The following is a 21,517-nucleotide window of genomic DNA, read 5'->3' on the forward strand; positions in this document are numbered from 1 at the left end:
GTGACTATGATTTCCTGATGATGTTTCAAAATAATAGAATTACCAATTGTAAAATAACTGCATATAGAAAAATTATTTGTCAAAAATAAATAGTGGACATGACCAAGTGTCCAGCTATTCTAGGAAGTCGTCAAAGAAGAGACGTGTTCTATGTGTTTTTCCTAAACTGTCCACTTTGTCACTCACCAGACAGAATTATGAGCTCTTTGGTGCAAGGAGGAGCAGGTTTGGAAAGAAGAGCTAATGGAAAATGTATCATCAAAGGAAAAAAGATAAAGTTGTTTTACAGAAAATCTCCCTAGCATCTTTCATTGTTATGGATGCTTCACTGATCTCTCTGAGGTTTGCAGCTTATTTTATATCTATTAATGCTGCCTCAAGGAGACACCACTGGTCTTGGAATGCTTGCTTCTAGGCCAAACAGCATGTCCCCCCCTTATGGTCGGATCTCCCAAATATTTAGTGGGAAAGCTATTTAGAGGCCAGTTGAACAAGTCTGCATCAGAGGCAGCAAAAGAAGCAAAATTTGCCACAGCCTATGACAGATGTGGAGCTGATGTTATGAATACTGCTATGTAATAATTTTATTAAAAGCGAATATGACCTGGTCATTGGGGGGGGGAAGTTATTGTATGTTGGACTTAATAGACATTTTGTGTTTTGCTGTATTACTTTTCCAACAGATGACTGGGTAGCTAAAGTCCCCATTAGTATGAGGTCTTGTATTTTGGATGTTTCTGTTATTTGTTCCAGAAGTGCCTCATCCACCTCCTCTTCTACCATGACATTGCCATGTTTTTTTCACCCTTTTTGTTTCACTCCGAGTCTTTCAACTGGTCTGCCTCTCACTTCTTTCTGGACCTCAGAACAGGTATATGCATTCTTGATATACAAATACAACTCCTCTCCTCTTTTCTCCTTGCTTGTCCTTCCTGAACAAACTGTACCTGTCTATATCAATATTCCAGTCATAGGGTGTATCCCGCCAAGTCTCTAACACCCATTAAGTCATAATTTAGCTTATGTACTAAGACTTCCAGTTCTTTCAGTTTATTTGATATTGTAAGAACCAATGGGTCTAGAATCAAGGTCTGAGGGGTTTGAGTCAGGTACCGCTTCTTTGTTACCAACAGATGCAGGGTTGCCACGGAGAAGAATGGAGATGCTAAGCCCTGTGTAATGTCCTGCCCTAAAGGGCATGAGCAATAGCCCTCTGTTTTTCCCTGATTGTCTGACATTCCCCATGTAAACCAGGAAGCCACTTCTGGGAGTTGACTGAACAGTGCAGACCTCCAGTGTGCTTATGCATTACACCCCGCTCGCTGCTTTTCAGTGCCACTCAACTGGATTCCAGACTTCCGGCTCTTGACTTAAGGTTGGCTCCTGACCCTGATCCTGGTTTACTGTGTCTGGCTTAAGACCATTGCTGACCCTAGTGAAAGACCTGGCCTGGCTCAACCCCAGTTTTCGTCTCGCACTCCGTTTGATAATGAACTCTGACTTTGTTGTTTTATCCTGACCCGGCCCTGCATTGATATCTGACTTTTGGCCCCAATATTGAGCAGCTCACTCCGTGTCCAGAGACTGCCCACAACCTGGCCCTGACTTCCATATTTGCTGCATTTGTATATAGGCACCTAAGATGTTGAGCAGATTTCCCCCAGTGTTTTCTCTCTTGTAGCTCCTGTGACCCTAATGTAATTTTCCATGTCCTCTGCAACTTCCAGCCCTGCATCAAGATAAAAAAAAAATGTTTACACTTACCTGTAGGCTTTTGTCACCTGTCCTCTTTGAATGTAGTTTAAAGCCTTCTCACAAGGTTGGTGAATCAGTGTCCCAGGAATATGTTGATCTACCTTAATAGGGGACATTGGGAAGAATATAGAGGAAGGCAACACAATGTTCCCAAATAAGCAACCTCCCAGCAAACATTCAGGGCTGTTACAAGATAATGGCATCCTTCAAGGATCTAGAGAAGTGACCCAGCTGTTTTGCTGGGGGAAAGGGAGGTGTCTAGAGATTAAAAGGGCTATAAACACTGAAGAAATGACTTGATTTCCGCATAGGGGTTGAGTTGCCAGGGCCTGTCCAAGATGCCATCAGTGAGTCAAGGAGACCGGTTTACACAGAGGGGCTCTGCAGAAGGATCAGGGAGTTAGTTCTTCCAGGGTCCCCATGTGGAAGGTGGCTAGATACCTGGTAAACTGGCATGTGTATAGGCTGCTTTATTGTTTGTTATTTTTTCTTTGAAATGCTTTTGTTCTAAATGGTACTTTTGGTTTCTATGGATTCTCTGCCTTCAGCTGCATAAGAAAGGCATGGTGCCATGGGCAAGCTGTGCCTTAGTTTACCCTCATCTGGGTACCCGCCAGTCTAAACAGTTCTTCTGTGTATCAAAGAGCACCCCCTTCAGAAAGTCTCATTTACTGACAACAGAAAATAATAATAACATAAGCAAGACTTTATTCAGGAACCTTTGAGGCATCTGCCATCCAGTGTCAGTCCAACAAGTTTTGGAGAACAGCCTCTGGCTCCTTCTCCCAGAATACTGGTCTCCTTTTTCTCCTGGAACAGTCTCAGATCACTTCCCTTCAGGCTATTGCTGTTCTCTCAAGCTGGGAAACAGTTTATCTTCTGGAGCTCTCCTTGTTATTTCCCCTGAGCTACTCTTGTTCCTTCTCTGGGAATGATCTCCCTTCTTCTTACAAGCTTCTTCTCCCCTGAGGTATCTTCCTCCTGAGAGCACTCTCCCTGACTGAACTCAAGCAGCCTTTTCTATAGAGTGTGGGTGCTTTTCTACTGATTTGACTGTTAACCAGTCACCTGATGCAAAAAGTTACTCCCAGCTAGGTCCTCAGAAGGGACATGGGGAAGCTAGGCCGTGACTCTTCTTTAAGGGCCAGTTGCCCCATGACAGCCTCTGATTACCACTGACATTGCCCTGGAGGGTCTGAGACCAGTCAGACCAGCTGAAGCAATCACTGTTAATCCCAAGGGACTGCCACCCAAGACCTGGTCTGAGAGTGGGAGAATCACAGGTGATGGTTAGAGGCCTGAGACCTGAAGGGAGAGAAGGGGGGGTGAAAGGAGAAGTCAGAGGTGTGGTTCACGCAGTGGCAGTGACATTGCTTTCACACAGTACAAACAGAGGAGAGATGTTTTCAGATTCTCACAAAAACAGTAGATCCTGTAGATTTCACTGATCAAAGGCAAGGTACCAGGCAAGACCTACCAGATTCAAAAGATGAAGAATATCCCAAGGCTTGTTAGAGGCTGTGCCTTTGCTTGTTGCAAGGCTTTAAGCTTCTGCTGACCAATAGAAGGACATGACCAAGAAGTCTGGGGTGCTGGCTGTATATAATTAATTTACCAGGGATACTCCATAGCACACTGAATCAGCTTCCCAGACCCAAGCTTGTATCGTCACAGAAAAAACAGAATATGATGGAGACAGTATATCATCTCTTACAGATTGCAGCAATAAAGAAGGTTCCTTTCTAAGGATGAGTTTGTGAACTATACTCACTATTTTTATCATCACAAAAAAATCTGGAGGGTTTGTGGTACTCTCTTGACCCTCCGGTCTCAGAATAAACCCTAACTGTACTAGCAATAATACCATGAATGCAAAATTTTGAATGGAACAATCTCTTCCTAGCACTTGTGATATATCTGACTCTGAAAGAAGTTTAGTTATTCTTAAGAGGGACTGACAGGAGGAAGTTCTTCCATTTTTTTTCTTACATCAGTCTTCACTTTCAATATAAATCTTCCACTTTTTGGTCTAGCAATCAGCTTGTGCTAGCCCTTAATGCTTTAACCTTAGAGAAGAAACCATTATTATTGTTGTTACTTATTATGCCACTAGAGTATGAGGTACTTTACAGGACACTAGTAAAGGTAGTACCTTCTGTGAAAGATACGACAATATCCTGGACAAACCTTATGGACTTAAGATAAACATTACTGAATTCAGTTCAATAGCTTTGGAATCCATTGTATTAAAAATGCAGGTGTTTGTGTTATTGTGAGATTGTGTGTTATTTCAGATCTGCTAATGTAATTCCTCCAGTTATCACCAGCTTTGAAGCCACCCCTAAAGAGGTTCATATGTACCAATTCCAACTGATTCTCCTGGGACCAACAGACAGAGGAAGGATTTTTAGATAGCCTGCTCACAGTGAAGATATCTCAGGGCTTTTTTTCTGGTTCAGCAAGTCAATAGGACTTCTGGTCTAAGGTGGGCTGCAATCCTTAGGGAAGGATTGGAAGGACTTTGGCCTACTGGGCCCCATAAGACTGAGTGCTTGTTCTGAGCTGAGACTGTGATGAACATAAGACCACAGGAAATACCTATGTGGGGTTTGAAGGACTAATCACCAATCAGAACCCTTGTTGAAATGATGGGGTGATCTCTGGCAAATTTATTAACATGTGTAGGTACTTTTTTTGTTTAATGTGTTTTCTCTGTAGTGCTGTTACCTTAAGAGTAAAATAAGCTTGCATAGAAAAGTGCTGTATGATTACTTTATAATTATTGGCAATCACTCTATTTAGTCTCTGAAGAGAAAGTAAGCAGTCCTTCTAACAGAGTATTTTGCTGAGAATAACACATTGAAGGTAAACAATCGTTGTTTAACCAGGAAATAGCCTGGTCAGAAGGGAAAGAGATGCAGGTCTCCACCCAAGAAAGGCAATGGCTGAGGAGCTGGAAGCCTGAGAATGAGTGCCTTTGCTGAACCACTGTGGGGAAATATGGGTGCAGTTGCTGTGAACTGACACACCTGCCTCAGTGAGTTTGCCATTTAGAAGGAAGTCACAAACAAGATAAAAATACATATGTAGATGCAGAGACAGGTACTAATTTAGAGTTGTTTTGTTTTTGTTTTATTTTTCTCTTCATGAAAATGTAGGGCTGGAGAGAGCAATTGACTAGTGTAGATTAGTGTTTGTGAACCTTGTCAAAGATTTAAGTCTTTTTATAAGTGATTTGGACATCTGATAGATGCTTGGAGTGGAATGTCTGTCCATGCAATGAAGTAGCTAGAAGAAGGCACAGAGATAAGAGGGAGAAGAAAACAAATGGTAGTGTTAGATGTGCACTGTTGACAAAAGAGATGAGGTGGGGCTTGAGAAACCTAACCAAAGGTATGATCTATGTATGTTCCTTGATGGATGACCAGCTAATGGTGAGTTTCTCACTGGACAGTTACAAAAGACAGAGAGAGAACTTTCACCTTCCTTCAGGAACACTTATTTGTAGGAAATTTGGTGAAGAACTTCTAGCCACAGTAGAAAAACTCAATCACTGCCTCACTCGCTGGGGCTGATTATAGGTAAAGAAATGGAAAAGCTTTTCAGAGAAGAGAAAATAATTAATGTATATGATCCATCAGATTTCAGCTGGTAAAGCTGTCAAGTTCTGAACATTAATAAATCTTGGAGAGTGGTTCATTGGTGTCTCCAAAATGAGTCCATCTCAGGCCAGTTCACGGGTTCCTGTTGCCTTTTTAAAGTAACTTTACCTCTTGTTGAAGGCATCTTGTTCCTAGAGTTCAGAGTGTTTAAGCAGTCTATGTCCTGCTGACTTTCTTACTACATATAAATATTAATGAAGCAACTGTGACCAGAAATAACTTTTAGCACTGTCAGCTGGTTACCTGACTGTGTCCATTCATATCTGAAATAGACCTTGTAACATTGATTCACAAATTGTCTCCTCCAGAGTAGACTACTGATACTTACTCTATTTCAGATTAACCCAAGGGGCCATCCAGAAGCTGGGGTGGTTGAAGCCCCCCTTTTATGCATAGCTGACCAGCATTGAGCTATCACACTACTGCTTCTTACTATGGTTGCTGCCAATCATATTTAAGGTTCTTGTTGTACTTTTAATCTTTCGGTGAGCTAAAACATAATTACAGTATCTTGGCAACTGCCTGTCTCTCAGGTCATTTGAATGATTCCTGTGTTCAGTGGGTGACAAATAGAGTCCAGGTTTCAACATGTGTTTGTGGCAGGGCATTCTTGATGAAGGGCATGTAGTCATGGAACATGCTTCCTACAGGAGATTGGGCTAATCATGAATTTCGCTCCCTTCAAAACATGCAGCAAGCTGTGCCTGTTTAAACAAGCATTTCCTCAGCAATCATGTAGTAAGACACCTAGCACAGAAGGAGCCAGTCGCCAGAACTTGGTTACTTTAAGCAATAGGTTTAAAGAAGAGGGAAGAAAGCACTATCTTCTAGTAGTGCATGATGTATCTTAAATCTTGTAGGGTGTTCAGCGACTACAATGAATACATTTAAATATATGTTTTCAGATAGAGATTCTTTCAAAGATGAACACAAAGATTTCAGTTCCCAGAGAAATTATCCAGATTTAGTAACATACAACCAGTACTGGATCCAGAAGTGAATAACATTTAACCTGATTCTCTGAGTTTGACGTAGAAGCATTCAGAGAGCTCTCTGCTGGGAAGAGAATTTCCTGTAGCTGATTACCTGCAGTTCCTGTTATCTTTACTCTAATTCAGTATACTTCAAATTTGTGGCGCTACAGATGCCTACACTTTAGTTGCCTACTTTTAGATAGATGAAATAAAAATTTTGGAAAAAGCCAAAATTTGGGTAACTTGGAAGTATACTGTTAAGGTACAGCAGTGCGTATGTTTGTCAGGTTGTGAATCTAAGAAAAATAACCACTGCTCTGATGTTTTTTGCTTAACATTTTCATTTTAAAAAGACCTTTCTCTTCCCCCTCCCCCCCCCGCCCCGCCCCACTGGCGGATCACAGGAAAGTTACTTCAACAGTATCACTTTATTCACGTTTTATGACTGGACAGTATTTTTAAAATTATAGGAATCCAGACAGATTTTTTTAAACTTTAATATATGGCCTATCTTCAAGAATAGGGAAGATAAAGTCTAGAAGAATAAACAAACACTCCGTAAGGACTGCAGAGAAAATTGGTGCCCAAGGTTTTGTATCTTATCCACTCAGGAATGCAGAACATTTTCTTGTTTAATTTTGGTGTTAGCCTTTTTTTTCTTTTCCCGTTGTGTGTATGTATATGAAATCAAGTAGACTTTGTGTCAACTGTGATATAGTGAGGGCAGTAGGAGAGTGATGGAAGGGAGGTATGTAAGCCCCAGAATGCTCAGGGCTCTGTTCCCGGTAGACTAGCCCGAGTCACTGGAGGGCGATTAGGAGCAGCTGAGGCCAATTAAGGCCCAGCCAGGTGCCTGATTAAAAACCCTCTGCTCCAGAGAGACAGGGCATGAGCTGGAGGAGTTGCTGTGCTGTGCCAAGGAGCAGACAGGAGTACAGTGTTGTGTGGAAGAGCAGAGGAGTCCAGAGAAAGATACTGGGCCCAGGAAGGGGAAACCCACCCCTGGCAGGACTGAGATACTCCCCCAGGCACAGGGACCTGGGTAGGGAAGCCCAGTCCAGGGAGCAAGGAAGCAGGGCCTGAGAGGCCTGAAGGACCGAAGGGGGCAAAGTAGCCCAAGGAAAAAGACGGCAGCTGCAAGTATGGTGCCAGCAGCTCATTGTTGCTACTCATAGGGCCCCTGGGCTGGGACCCGGAGGAGTGGGCGGGCCTGGGTCCCTACCCCCCTCCCTGGGGAGACAGGGTAACTGGTGACGCCCTGGCCCACTACAAGTGGTGGAAGCGCGAGACCCAATACGGTGAAGCCAGCCATCTGCCACACAACATAATATGCATTGTATAAAGTGGATACAAGTAGGGGTCTCTCCTCCTGAACAAGTATCTCTTTTAATAGTGTCAGCTGAAGGCAAAATATGCTGCCTTCTTTATTAATTCAAATCTATTTTTACACAGAAAATATTGTTGGAAATACTTGGTACACTGATTCCTAAGCAAAATGAAAAGCTGCTACTTTCACTTGGTGCACTGCTATCTTTTCAGCACACATTCAGTGTGCAACATTAGCAGCAGAAAACTGTAGGGGAAAAACAGCAAAGAAAATAACCTATTTTACAGTTTACGGAATAGGAACACAATTAATCTTTTCCTGCTTTTATGTTGTTGTTTTTAATTACATAGGCATATGATTTCTCCATGGACTAGACAGACTTGTATTTTGTTCCTCAGCATTTTTGCAACCATATTCTATTCATTATTGTTATTCAAATATTGACTAGATGAGCAAGAAGCTCAAAGTCTGCCTTAATGTTCACCCCATGCATACTCAATAGCTTGAATGTGATTATACAAGGTGTAGGTCAGGGCAGAATCTGGCCCAAAATGAGAACCCCCTACTGAACCCATAACAGCAAGAGATGGGATGGGTGGAGGTAGTTTCTCTAATCCTTACTTTCTTTCTTTTTTTTTTCTTAGTGCTGACAGTAGAGTAAAACTGTGGGATGTGAGGAGAGCATCTGGATGTCTGATTACTCTTGATCAGCACAATGGGGAGAAGTCAAAAGCATCTTCTGAAGCAGGTAATAAAATACATATATTTATAGTGCAAATATATGATAGTGGTGATATGCCACATCTTTGTCTAGAAGCAATTCTTGAATTTCATACCATCACAATTTTTAATGCACAGAAATTACCATTGTGATTATCTTATATGACATCTTGCATAACACGGGCCATAGAATTTCACATGGTAACTTCTGCATTCAACCCAGTAACTTGTGACTGAACTAGAGCATATCTTTTTGAAAGACATACTGGGTGAAATCTTGGCTCTTTTTGAGTCAATGGGAATTTAAAGTTTTCAAGTAATGTAGAATCGACCCCATCCCTTGATAAGTTGTTCGTGATTAATTACCCATATTGTTAAACAATATGTGCCTTATTCCAATTTGTCTAGCTTCTAGTTCCAGCCACTGGGTCTTGTTATACTTTTGTCTTTTAGATTAAAGATCCCTCTATTATTAGATATCTTCATCTATACTAAGCAAGACATATATGTATTAGATTATTTATAAAATTCAAAATTTAATTTTAACTTTGATTAGTGCTAAATTATGCTGTTACTCTAATACTAGCAAATGTGGCTAGGTCCTGGAATACATTGAATATGCCCTGGTTAAAACATATTAACATTATTAACATTTTATGTGAATTCAGCTAAACACAACTTCTTCATTTGGGAAGCAAACTAAATTAAAGAAACAACACAGTACTTTAAATTGCAGTTCAGAAATTAGTTGGGATGAATTGTTGATCAAAGTTCAGTACACTGGGCAAACAAAACCAAAATACTTGATCTCAGAAAGTGTCTTCTGAAATGAAAAAGGGTGTTTATTTAAAAACTGACTAAGTAGAAGACTTATGGTCTTTAACCCTAAATTAAGCATTTGTAGCCATCTTTGTAGAATCATGGGGGTGTTCAGGAAAATACTTACAGTGGATTTATACATAAAACATTGAGTTTGTTTTGTATGCTGTGGTTTAACTTTGTGCTGTGTCATGTTCTCTGATGCATATATAGAATATTAATGTTTGGTTTTGAGAATTAAAAATTTCATTGACATTCAAGAAAACTGGAAAAAAATAAGACTTTTTTTTTAAATATAGCTTACAACTTTTGGGTGCCAGCAAATGGACTTCTGTGTATGTTGTCTTAAAATATATTAATGAAAGTACAAAGATAACTCGGAGAGAGGTGCTTTAGAAATTCCAAAGATAGAAAAAGAATCTGTTCTCTTGGATGACTGTTGTATGTTAGAGATTTAAACACACAGTTAATTCCTGTGCTCTCCACTTAATTATATTTTTCTCTCTGGCAGGACAGATTTTGAGTTGTATATAGATTAATGAGAACTGTTAGGTTTTTGGTGTTTTAAAAATATGAACTGAGGAAGAAATTGTGAAGAATAGAAGAAAAAAACAAGAGAAAATGTGAAATAGTAGATCAGAACGGTTTTTAAAAATAAGTAGATCATTCATTTCTTTTAAAAACTTTGCAGAGCAGGTGAAACAGATTTACCAAAGAAAAATAAAGCTCCAAATTACAAACTAGGAGGTAAAAACTCTTAAGTATGTGCAAAAGACTTTACATATACAAAGAATGTAGCTGTGAACAATCTTCACTTGTGGTGGGGTGCTACAGAAAAGATTTGTTGGACAAATACGCTTTTACAACATCTTCATAAAAAGCTTATATTTTATGCTGTAAAAAGAGAAATATATTTTTAGTATAGACAGAGAAAAAGCTCTCAACAGAAACACTTGTAAACCTTTAAAATAGTGTCTGATCCTGCATTCTTTGTGCATCCAAAACAACCATTAAAATAGTGGATGTTTTGCCAAAGAAAGGAGTACAGGATGGGGTCCTTTTGGAAGTTTTTGTTAGCACTTTATAGTAACGTCAAAAGAAGAGCAGTGTCATCTGACCATCCTAATGTCTGCAGGAAGTGGAAAGGACATTGAAACTTCCGTACGTTTATATTGATTTGGAGCCAAATAATTTCTAATGTACATAATACATTTACCATATAGAACCTAATATATAAGGAACTTCATCACTAGTACCAAAATCCAAAGATTTTACAATATATTTTTATAAGAAACTTGGTTGCTTTCAAATAAACATTTATATATTTCTGTGTGCAAGCTGTTTGAATACCAAAACTGCTGTAGGATTCAGTATTTAAATAGTGCATTCAATACCACCAGTTACAAAATAAAATAGTGAATCTTCACTAAAAAACTGAACAGGCTTATATTTTCCTGACAGCAAACACTGCTCATAATGGGAGAGTTAATGGCTTATGCTTTACAAGTGATGGGCTTCATCTTCTGACCACTGGTACAGATGACCGGATGAGACTCTGGAATAGTTCCAGTGGGGAAAACACACTGGTAAGGTTTTTAAAGGACCTTCAGTTACATTTTTGGTTGCATTTAATAGAGTAATAGATCAGTCATCCAGCCGTATTACATAATTCAGTTTTGCATGTAAACCTCATGCAGGACACTGCTACGTAATCTCAATTGAGCTATATATTTTTTAATCAAAATAACTTTTCCTGTTGTTTTGTCCAGTGAAAATTAGTAACTAAGAGGCCTGCATGCCCCACTGGATTGAAAATGGGACTATAAAACCATTCATTTGCAACAGTAGCTCAAATCCAGATCAGGTTAGCAGTAACCAAAAAGTACTAACATCTGTTGACTGTTGGCAGCTTGTGTGAAATAAATTGGTTGTCAGTCTACTTTCCACTGTGCAGGTGTCCATACCACAAAACCCACAAATATTAATCTCAGCAGAGGTGGTGCCACAGACTGAATAAGTATGGAGACTGAATTAATCTCTTGTCACTAGGGGTAGCTCTTTCCAAATGATTTTCAGACACACTGATGGAAAACCTTCCCTTTAGCAGCAGGGTACCCTTTTTTCTCTCGCCAATAGCCAATAATATCCTCCATAAATGGCTTGCTTGAGCAAGTGGAGCATCTCGCAAAATGAGCTTGCCTAGTTCTACAGCGGTCAAGTTATTATTCAACTCAGGATGGATCACCTGAGCCTTACATTCCATGAAGTAAGCAAAATAGTCTTTTTCATTGACTCAAAGAGAAAAGTGCATCAAAATTAGGCCCTGACCAAGCCAAATTTCTTGGGTTAAGATAGGGAGATGCTTCCTTTCCTGTCCCAGGTTCACTCAGAAATGGCCCCTGGAAGAAGCAGGCTGCAGTTATCTTTTTTTTATGCTGCCTGGTGGGCCCTTGTTGATTTCTGCCTGCTCCCAGCTCTTCTAGCCACTGGAGAGCCACTTCTCATTGGCTCCATCCATAACTGATCCCGAGTGGCCTTTTTAGGTAGTTCCTAAAGATCTTTTTCCCCCAAAGGACACCAGGCAAATTGCACCAAGGCAGCGGGTCATCTAGTATGGGGCAATTAATACCTGATATCCCAGATCACAACAACCTTTGAGTATGGATACAAATTTTATCCCTTCATCATTCCTCTCTTCCCCTTGCCCCCAGTGCTCTCGTGCTTGTTTTAAACTGCTTCTGTAACTGCTCCCTAGAGAATATTAGATATACAGTCTCAATGAAAATACAACTCTAGTAGTATAAAATGAAAGTTTCAGAGCACTCTAAAAACATTTGATTATGAACCTATCTAAGTATAAATGGCAATCCCTTCCCAGAAGTGCAAACTGAGAGGGCCAAATCCTCGTGCCACTGAAGTAAATGGCAAAAAGCTCCTGTTGTCAGAAGAAACATTTGGAAAAAAATCCATCTTCTTTATATAGTCATCTGAAGAATAGCTTAGTTTAAAAATTCCAGAATTGTGTGGCTGTTTCATTTATTTTATTTTGTATTAATCATTCATTTAGTCAGCAAGAACAAATTTACAGGATTGCTTTCTAAGGTTAGGTGAAAACTTTTGACGTAACTAAAAAATATAATTCTGAGAGCTCTGCCATATGTGTAATGTCCTAAGAAACTTCTTCATAGGTCTTTCAGTATATATATAAACTTCCATGGAATAGTCTGAGTCTGTAAACTTCATTAGCCACATGGTTGTGGTTCAAGGACTTAAGAATTATCTACAGACACGTTTGGTGGAGCTTTTAAATTTCTGGAAGGTAAATAGTTCTGGTTCAAGGAATGTGGAAGCAGTTACTTGTAAATTCCATGGGAAAAATAACTGGTTTTGTATCAGAGGGCCTGCACAGAACATTTTGTTCAGCAGTGATTTTGCAGAGAACTGATTATACCATGGGCAGTAGGTAAAGAAATTAGTATATATCAAAGAGTCTGTGTGCATTAATTTAAAATTCCAACATTGGGTTTTGCATCACTACCAAATTATAATGTCAGAAAGAAATCAATTTACTTGACTTATTTTTTAAATATTTGACATATTGCCATCATGATAGTTAATCAAAAATGTAAACAAATCAAACCAAAAATAATCGAGGTGGTTATGGACAAAAAGACATATACTTGAACTTAAAACAACCTCATTCAGATGTTAGCCTTTGGAAAAAATTAAATGTTTGAAAGCCAGAAATCCAAATTTAAAGTTTGACAAACAGTCTTAATACTGGCCGTTATACCATCCCATGAATGCTCCTACTACTAACCATCTTCAATCTACCAACCAGAAAATACAACCAGCATAACTAATCTACCTTCTCATACTTTACATTTTGATTTTAAACCAGCTCCTGCCGAGCACACACCACCTATCAATCCCAGTCAAAACCCACTTCCCAAACTCACTCATCCATTCAGAATGAGAAGAAATGAGATCTTTAATGCTTCAGATACAGTACAGAAACTACATTGTCCCATATTTTCTTCCATTCAGTACAATTTACCCTATTCATTATGCTGTTTTCACTAACATTGGAATACCTATTATTTACTCTCTTGATTGACTCAGATGTTGCATCATACATTTAGAGGTGAAATGCCCACTTTCTACTTCAAGTGGGCTACATCTGATGATTCTTTAAATGTAGCTTGGGTCCTCTCCAGTAGATTGGATGGAAGCATATAGAGTTGTGGATCATAGTGGACCTGGGTAACTGGGAAATCTACCCATTAACTTCCTGTCAGAAATATCTGTCTCCAGTGAAGTAGAAGTTGCAAAGCTCACGTGTTTTCTACACTTTTAAGTTCTCTGGAAGCCCAGCAATACTTTATTATCCTTGTCTCCTCCTTTTGTCTTCTCTAACTCTGGCTTCTTTTCTCTTTCTCATCTCTGAGCAGGGTGGATCATCTTCTTCCCTGAGGGTGAGGCAAGCACATCCAAGGTAGCAATTAGAAAGTTTTATGCTCAATGCCAAGGCCTCTCTTCTGTCTTCACTAAAAGCCTTTGAGTGCCTCCTTTTCTGGCTGGGTTCCCTTCCAGATTATGCCTTGCTGGAGCTAGATCAACAGGATGTTCTGGGCCTGGCTTTGAGCCCTCCACAGACCCTGAAAAAGGTGACTATATATAGCAGCAGGACACTTGGTGGTTCTGCCAGGCGCTGCAGCATACTAGAGAGCAGAGAAGTGTCTGGGGAACAGGAACAGATCCTACAATAATCAAAAGTAGTAGTACTGCAAAAGTAAATAATCTTACAGAACAAAGTCCTCCTGCAGCTTCCCCTCTGCAAACAAAAAAGATTCTCCCCCTTCACTTAATTGATTCCTATGACTTGTGCCCCTGCTTCTCTCTTGCCCAGGGAGGTTATCCCATAGGTGTTATGCTCGATGGCCCTGGCAATGGGGAAACAAGTAGGTGTTTCCTCTGACTTTCAAGGGAACCATCCCCCAGTTGTTCTCCAGAGCCTCAAATGTATGGCTCCAAGACCCCTCCACTAGTTGACTACATCAAGACTGCCAAACTGAGACATTAAAAAAAAAAAAAACAACACTAAAAGCAAGGAGCAAAGGACTGCTTCTCCTCAATGAAGTCTGAGTTTTTCTCCTGCAGAGTACTCAGCAATCCAAAACTACCAAAATGCATTTGTTAAAGAGACTTCAGCCTCTTTTTTAGCTGATACACTCCTTCCCTTTTGACTTTTTATATTTTGAGATTTTTTGATGCCAGATTAATATAATTCAGCATAGTACCCAGGACCAGCTGTTCTCAACAGAATACTTGTGGCCTGTGGTTTGGTTTAGATCATGAGGAAGATTCCAAAGAGAATCTTGCTAATTACCCAAATTGGAAATATTTTCTCACCAGTGTAAAAAAATTAACCAGGAATCCCAACCAATGTGAAGACAGTGATGATCAGAATGTAACCAGCTTTTTAAGGGCAGATACTTCTGTAGGGAAGTCATGAGTTTGCAGAATTCCAAAAGAATAACCAAATTCTGGCACAAGTGCCCCAAATTGCCATACAGCTGCTGACACCAAAGAGATCATAAGTCTGATTAAAGATGACTTATTACAATGGAACCAGGTGAACTAGAAAATAGAAATCTATCTCTTCAGGAAGTATTCAATGCTGATTATACCCTACCATCTTTCACCTTTGCTTTATACTTCACAAGAACATTCCTCAGAAAATGCACCAACAAGACCGCTTCTGGTTGAATTGTAAACGTGTATGGATGCTACTGAATAACATTTTTGATTTTCATCTCTTTCATTTAGTGTTGCCAATGGTACAGTGGCAAGCAGTACGATGACAAGCAGTTTTTCTTCTTCATCTGTACAGACGCAGAGCAAGGAGACCCTTTTGACTGTGCACCTGTATGGTGGACCAACAAGTGAAGCAATTGATAGTGTCTTTGCCCTCTTTCAAGAGGAATGCCCCTGATTAGTCTCTCAATGAAATTATGGCAGAAAATTAGAAAGAAACATGCATCATTGGCTTCCTTAGAAAAAGCCAAAGGAAGGAGTAGAACCCTATAACTGTAACAAAAGCCCCTTTCTTAATTAAAATCCAACCAATATAGCAGAAGAGAATCAAGATCCATCAGAAGAAGGTATGGAAGTGGAGTCTTCTAAGGAAGAAAGTCACATCACGATTTGATCTTTCTTGTGATATCAACCAAGTCTGTATGACTGTCCTCCAAAGCTCAGGAATCCCTGTTTGATTGGTGGATTTTTAATCCACATTCTTCAAACCTGTTGGTATGTCTGCTATCAGATAATCCAGGACACTAGAGAATTTATTTTGAAACCCTATAGAAATCATGGATATATAGACATTTAGCAGAACAACAACCTGGCATTAAAACAAATTAAAACAAATATTAAACATTAAATCATTAAAACAAATTAAAACATTAAACAAATATTAAAACAAATTAAAACATTAAAACAAATATTTTGTATCATGACCACTTATTCACCTTCTGACCCAGGAAGATCTACTATTCCATGGACCCGTGACTGATATTCAAAAAGCCTGTGCTTAACAGTATGACTGACTGCTGAGCAGTGATGAACAATGACCAGATTTCTACAATGGGGTAATTAACCTTGCTCTAATCTCTAGGAAAGATCCTCTTCTAGTGTATATGCCCTACATGCTGTAAGTATGTGAAACAATGCAGAAATATACTATCCCATATGTAATTCATATTCTCCAAATTTTACAATTCTTCTAGGTTGGCCTGTCAGCCATCACTTTAAAGTTATAAATCTCTGCCCTAAACTCAATATTCTCTTCTTAGACAGAGGGACCTGTTACTAACTGTTCCAGTCTGCCTCATTTCTTCTACGTAGCAGAGAAGCTGTGATTACTGAAAATCTTCAAATATCTAATCTGGAGCCCCTTCTTAATACTGCAGACTCTCATGCCTCCTTCATGTAAACTGTTAAATTCCATGTCCTTGTATTTCTTTACCATAACAGTGACTTGTACATCATCTTCAAGGGTTTCAGAGAACTGGAATCTTTGTCAGTTGAGCCCCAGTACCAGATTGAAATGCTGTTGAGAACCTTAAAAACACCAGAAGGAAAAGCTTAAGCACAATTTAGATAAGATGCATGGCAGCAGCCTCAGAAAGGCATCATCTTTATTGGGCTGTGTACTGGTAACTGTATCAAAGAAGAATGCAATGTAATGTAAGTACTTTTGCCCAAAGAAATCCCTCTAGGTCATCTGCATCTTTGAGAGCAGAGTGTGTGGGGTTGGCAGGAAAAGCTGTAAGATGGTTACTTGATACCATAATCACATCATTATGGAATACTTAAGCTCCATATTCAGGCATGTACCAACATGGCCTTTGGTGTAAGAGTCCTCATTGCTGTAGCACACATGTAACACTCACTGATCAATTCTAGCACTGATTTATGTCAAAAGATCCATATCCCCCATCTTTCTGCCCTTCTCTACTTTTTCATTGCTGTTCATATTTCTGCAAGCATACCTAACTTGAAGGAAAAAGATAAACATTTGTTAGCGGTAAATTTTTCCTTTCCAAAAAGGGTCTACTTATTTGATCTTCCCAAATCTTTGATGTTGAGGATATTGCATGGGGACCTTGTTTAATGCAGATCTCAATATGAGAAATATTAGCCTGGCTGAATGCTAACAAAATTGTTTCTCTGCTTGTACAAACTTTTGATAATGTTAATAGATGTGTTCTGGTTTTTATCCCTTTCAAATTTTTCTTTTTCTAATTTTTAATAATTTTGGAATAACTTATTTTGGTAGAAGGCTAATGGGTAGTCTCCCTCCTTCCTGGGCTCACCCAGATCCATAGCTGTACTTTGGCTACCTCCATCCAGTCAATAATAGGATGTCAAAGCACATATAAGGGATCAAAGAGAAATGATCCAGTAAGACATTTGTCTTTAAAAATGTCTACTCTATAACCTTTAAAACTCTTAATTTGCCGTCACTGGTTTTTAAACATTTCTAAAGTTTGTCCTAGTTGTGACTTTTTTGTGGACTGTTGACTCTGATTTTCAAATATTTGCTTTTATGATCTGTATTCTTATGGGTTCTTGATATATAATAAACCAGAACCTCCCTAATCCAAACACCATATTATTTGCATACGTTTGTGTGTGAACTTTTCAGCAAAGATTTAAGAGTGGAGTGCTGCAATAAAGTCTTACGCTAAGACTGCCTTAAAAATACTAGTGTACACTTAATAAGTTATGGTATTATTAAAACTCACCTACTCATCTCAAAATAAATGAACAAAGTACTTTTGGTATATTAATCTTTCTTTCAGTTGTTTACTAATTTGTAAATTGTCATTTATAATGGTGCTCCCAATCATTAATATGTAGTAGAGATTCTACATATTGCCTATATTTTCTGTTTGAATTAAATTTGTTTAGGAATAAGGTAATGTTTCGCAATTTAGTTAATGCCCTTTTCCCATGTACAAACCTCTTATGTTCTAAGCTCATAGAATGAACAAACTAAAATGAGATCTCCCACCAAGATATTCTCAATATGAACACCGAAGATTCCCATTACGTTACATGCACTGCACTTTACCTACCTACCTATGACTTATAGAATAGAATATTAGGGTTGGAAGGGACCTCAATGCAGGACCAACCCCAACTAAATCATCCCAGCCAGGTCTTTGTCAAGCTGGGACTTAAAAACTTTTGAGGATGGAGCTTCCTCCACCTCTCTAAGATCCATTTCAGTGCTTCACCACCCCCCTAGTGAAAGTTTTTCCTAATATCCAACCTAGATCTCCCCCACTGCAACTTGAGACCATTGCTCCTTTTCTGTCATCTGCCACCACTGAGAACAACCTAGTTCTATCCTCCCTGGAAACACCCCCCCTTCCCCCCATTTCAGGTAGTTGAAGGCTGCCATCAAATCCCCCCTTACTCTTCTCTTCCTCAGACTAAACAAGCCCAGTTTCCTCAGCATCTCCTCATAAGTTATGTGCCCCAGCCCCTAATCATTTTCATTGCCCTCTGCTGGACTCTCTCCTATTTGTCCACACTCTTTCTGTAGTGGGGAACCCAAAATTGAACATAATACAGTATAACTTCAAAGATATGACCACCAGAGTTACAAACTGACCAGTCAACCGAACACCATGTGGAACCGGAAGTAAGCAATCAGACAGCAACGGAGGAGGAAAGAAAAAAGAAAGCAAATACTATACTCTGCCTGGATTGCATCTTAAAGGTTGACATGCAGAACAGAAGCAGCCTGAGTCTGTGCTGTTTCCTGTAAGCCAAGGATGCTTTTTCACCCTCCTCCCCCCCCGCCACCTCACCCCACTGGAAGGGGGAAGCTGTTTTCATTCCCACCCTCTGGGACACAGAGCTAGTGAACTGAAAATCTGGCCTGGAGCTGGAGTGGGGAGCCAGAGTCCGAGGCTCAGAGCTGCTGCCTGCACACTATGCTCTGGAGAGTTTTAAAGGGCCACAGCCTGTGCACCGATACAGCCTAAGCTTTGCCCATGGCTGCACTCCTGGATCCTGCCAGCAAGGGAACGCAAGGCACAGGGAAGGGAGGGGCGCTGGCAGCGGGCTGTCACCAACCCCCTGCCATGTGCTGCCCCTGGAGCCTGGCAAGCAGTGCACAGAGCAGAGCAAGTCCTGGGAAGAGGCGGCTGAGGGATGGGGCTTGTAGTGCCAAGGTACGGGGCAGGCTTACCCTCCCCCGTTCAGCCCAAAGGCAGGAAACAGAAATAGGGCAGGGACTGCATGCAAACCAGGCAGTGCTGCCAGGTGCCACCTTTGCAGAGATCTCTCCCAGCGTCAGCTGGAAGACACTGACTACAGGGTACTGTACCCTAATGTTTTGTTCAGAGTTATGAACATTTCAGAGTTACGAACAACCTCCATTCCTGAGGTGTTTGTATCTTTGAAGTTCTACTGTATTCCAAATGTGGCCTCACCAAACGGGAGGCTGAATAGAGGGGAATAATCATTTCCCTCGATCTGCTGGCAGTACTCATACTAATGCAGCTCAATATGGCATTAACCTTCTTGGCAACAAGGCCACACTGTTGACTCCTATCCAGCTTCTTGTCCACTGTAACCCCTAGGTCCTTTTCTGCAGAACTGCTGCCTAGCCAGTCGGTCCCCAGTCTGTAGCAGTGCATGGGATTCTTCCATCCTAAGTGAGCTCAATGATCCAGCCAGCTTTCTGAGGACGGAAGTGAGGCTGACTGGTCTCTAGTTCCCCAGATTCTCCTCCTTCCCTTTTTTAAAGATGGGCACTATATTTGTCTTTTTCCAATCATCCAGGACCTCCCCCAATCACCACATGTTTTCAAAGATAATGGCCAATCACTCTGCAATCACATCAGCCAACTCCCTCAGCACCATCGGATGCATTGCATCCAGCCCCAGGGACTTGTGCATGTCCAGATTTTCTAAATAGTCCTGAACCTCCTCTTTCACCATTGAGCGCTGCTCAACTCTTTCCTATGCTGTGCTGCCCAGTGCAGTAGTATGAGACCTGACCTTGTCTGTGAAGACAGAGGCAAAAAAAGCATTGAGTACTTCAGCTTTTTCCACATCATCTGTTACTAGATTGCCTCCTCCATTCAGTAAGGAGCCCACACTTTCCCTGACCACCTTCTTGTTGCCACCATACCTGTAGAAACCCTTCTTGTTACCCTTCACGTCCCTTGCTATCTGCAACTCCAAATGTGTTTTGGCCTTCCTGATTTCATCGCTGCATGCTCAAGCAATATTTTTATACTTCTTCCTAGTCCTCTTTCCAAGCTTCTACGTCTTGTAAGATTCCTTTTTGTGTTTAAGCTCACCAAAGATTTTTCTGTTAAGCCAATCTGGTTACCTGCCATATTTGCTATTCTTTCTGCACATCAGGATGGTTTGTTCTTGCATCCTCAATAAGGTTTCTTTAAAATACAATGAGCTCTCTTGGACTCTTTTTCCCCTCATATTAGCCTCCCAAAAGATCCTGCCCATTGGTTCCCAGCGGGAGCCACAGTTTGTTTTTCTGAAGTCCACGGTCCGTATTCTGCTGTTCTCCTTTCTTCCTTTTGTCAGGATCCTAAACTTGACCATCTCCTGGTCACTGCTGCCCAGGTTACCATCCACTTCTACTTCCTATACCAATTCTTTTCTGTTAGTGAGCAGGAGATCAAGAGGAGTACGGCCCCTAGTTGGTTCCTCCAGCACTTGCACCAGGAAGTTGTCCCCAGCACTCTCCAAAAATTTCCTGGATTGTCTGTGCACTACTATATTGCTCTTCCAGCAGATGTCAGGGTGACTGAAGTCTCCCATGAGAACCAGAGCCTGTGATCTGGAAACTTCTGTTAGTTGTCTTAAGAAAGCCTTGTCTACCCCATCCTCCTGATCTGGTGGTCTATAACAGATGCCCACCACAGCATCACCCTTGTTGCTCTCGCCTCTAAATTTAACCCAGAGGCTCTCAATATGCTTTTCTCCAGTTTCATACTGGAGCTCTGAGCAATCAGACTGCGCTCTTACATATAGTGCAACTCCTCTACCTTTTCTCCCCTGCTTGTCCTTCCTGATCCATTTATACCAATCCATGGCAGTGCTCCAGTCATATGAGTTACCCCTCCAAGTCTCTATTATTCCAATCACATAATAGTTCTTTGACTGTGCCAGGACTTCCAGTTCTGCCGGCTTTTTTTCCAGGTTTCTTGTGTTCATGTATAGGCACCTAAGGAAACTAGCCAATTGTCCTACCTTCTCAGTACAAATCAGGAGGCCTGCCCTATTGCACCATCCTCCATGTGCTTCCTCCCGGTATCCCACTTCCCCACTTACCTCTGGGCTTATGTCTCCATCCCCCGGTGGACCTAGTTTAAAGCCCTCCTCACTAAGTTAGCAAGCTTGGACTTAAAACATTTACCACATACCTATTACCTAGAAGCCTAATATTTGCAGGGGACTGCAATAAGATTCAAGGGTAGTGCCCTGGTAAGAAGTCTTAATACTCATCCCTCTCTCCGACCTGCTGTCAGGGGAGATGGTGTGTTGGGCTTCCTATCCAGCTGAGGTTGGAAGATAAGTATCTTTTACATCAGTCTTGGCTAGTATAGGACAAATAATTTGGGAAATTGCCCTCCACCAATTTTTCCTTCACCAGTCTATCCATAGTCCTATTCCCATAACCTTTCCTTCATCTCTTATTTATCCTA

General features: G+C 40.6%; 1 protein-coding gene across 3 annotated transcripts in view; it reads left to right on the forward strand.

Moving 5' to 3' along the window:
• The window catches only part of ERCC8 (ERCC excision repair 8, CSA ubiquitin ligase complex subunit), a 72,387-nt gene that overhangs the window by 31,518 nt on the left and 19,352 nt on the right, over nucleotides 1-21,517 (forward strand). For all 3 annotated transcript variants that reach the window (XM_067568566.1, XM_067568568.1, XM_067568569.1), the window contains exons 8-9: nucleotides 8,363-8,466; nucleotides 10,719-10,843. In XM_067568566.1, coding sequence (XP_067424667.1) covers nucleotides 8,363-8,466; nucleotides 10,719-10,843 — 229 coding nt within the window. The remainder of the gene's footprint in view (nucleotides 1-8,362; nucleotides 8,467-10,718; nucleotides 10,844-21,517) is intronic.

This window comes from Emydura macquarii, unplaced genomic scaffold (assembly GCF_026122565.2).
Source record: "Emydura macquarii macquarii isolate MOO-44397 ecotype Brisbane River unplaced genomic scaffold, CSIRO-AGI_Emac_v2 contig_2897, whole genome shotgun sequence".
In the NCBI taxonomy this organism is placed as follows: Eukaryota; Metazoa; Chordata; order Testudines; family Chelidae; genus Emydura; species Emydura macquarii.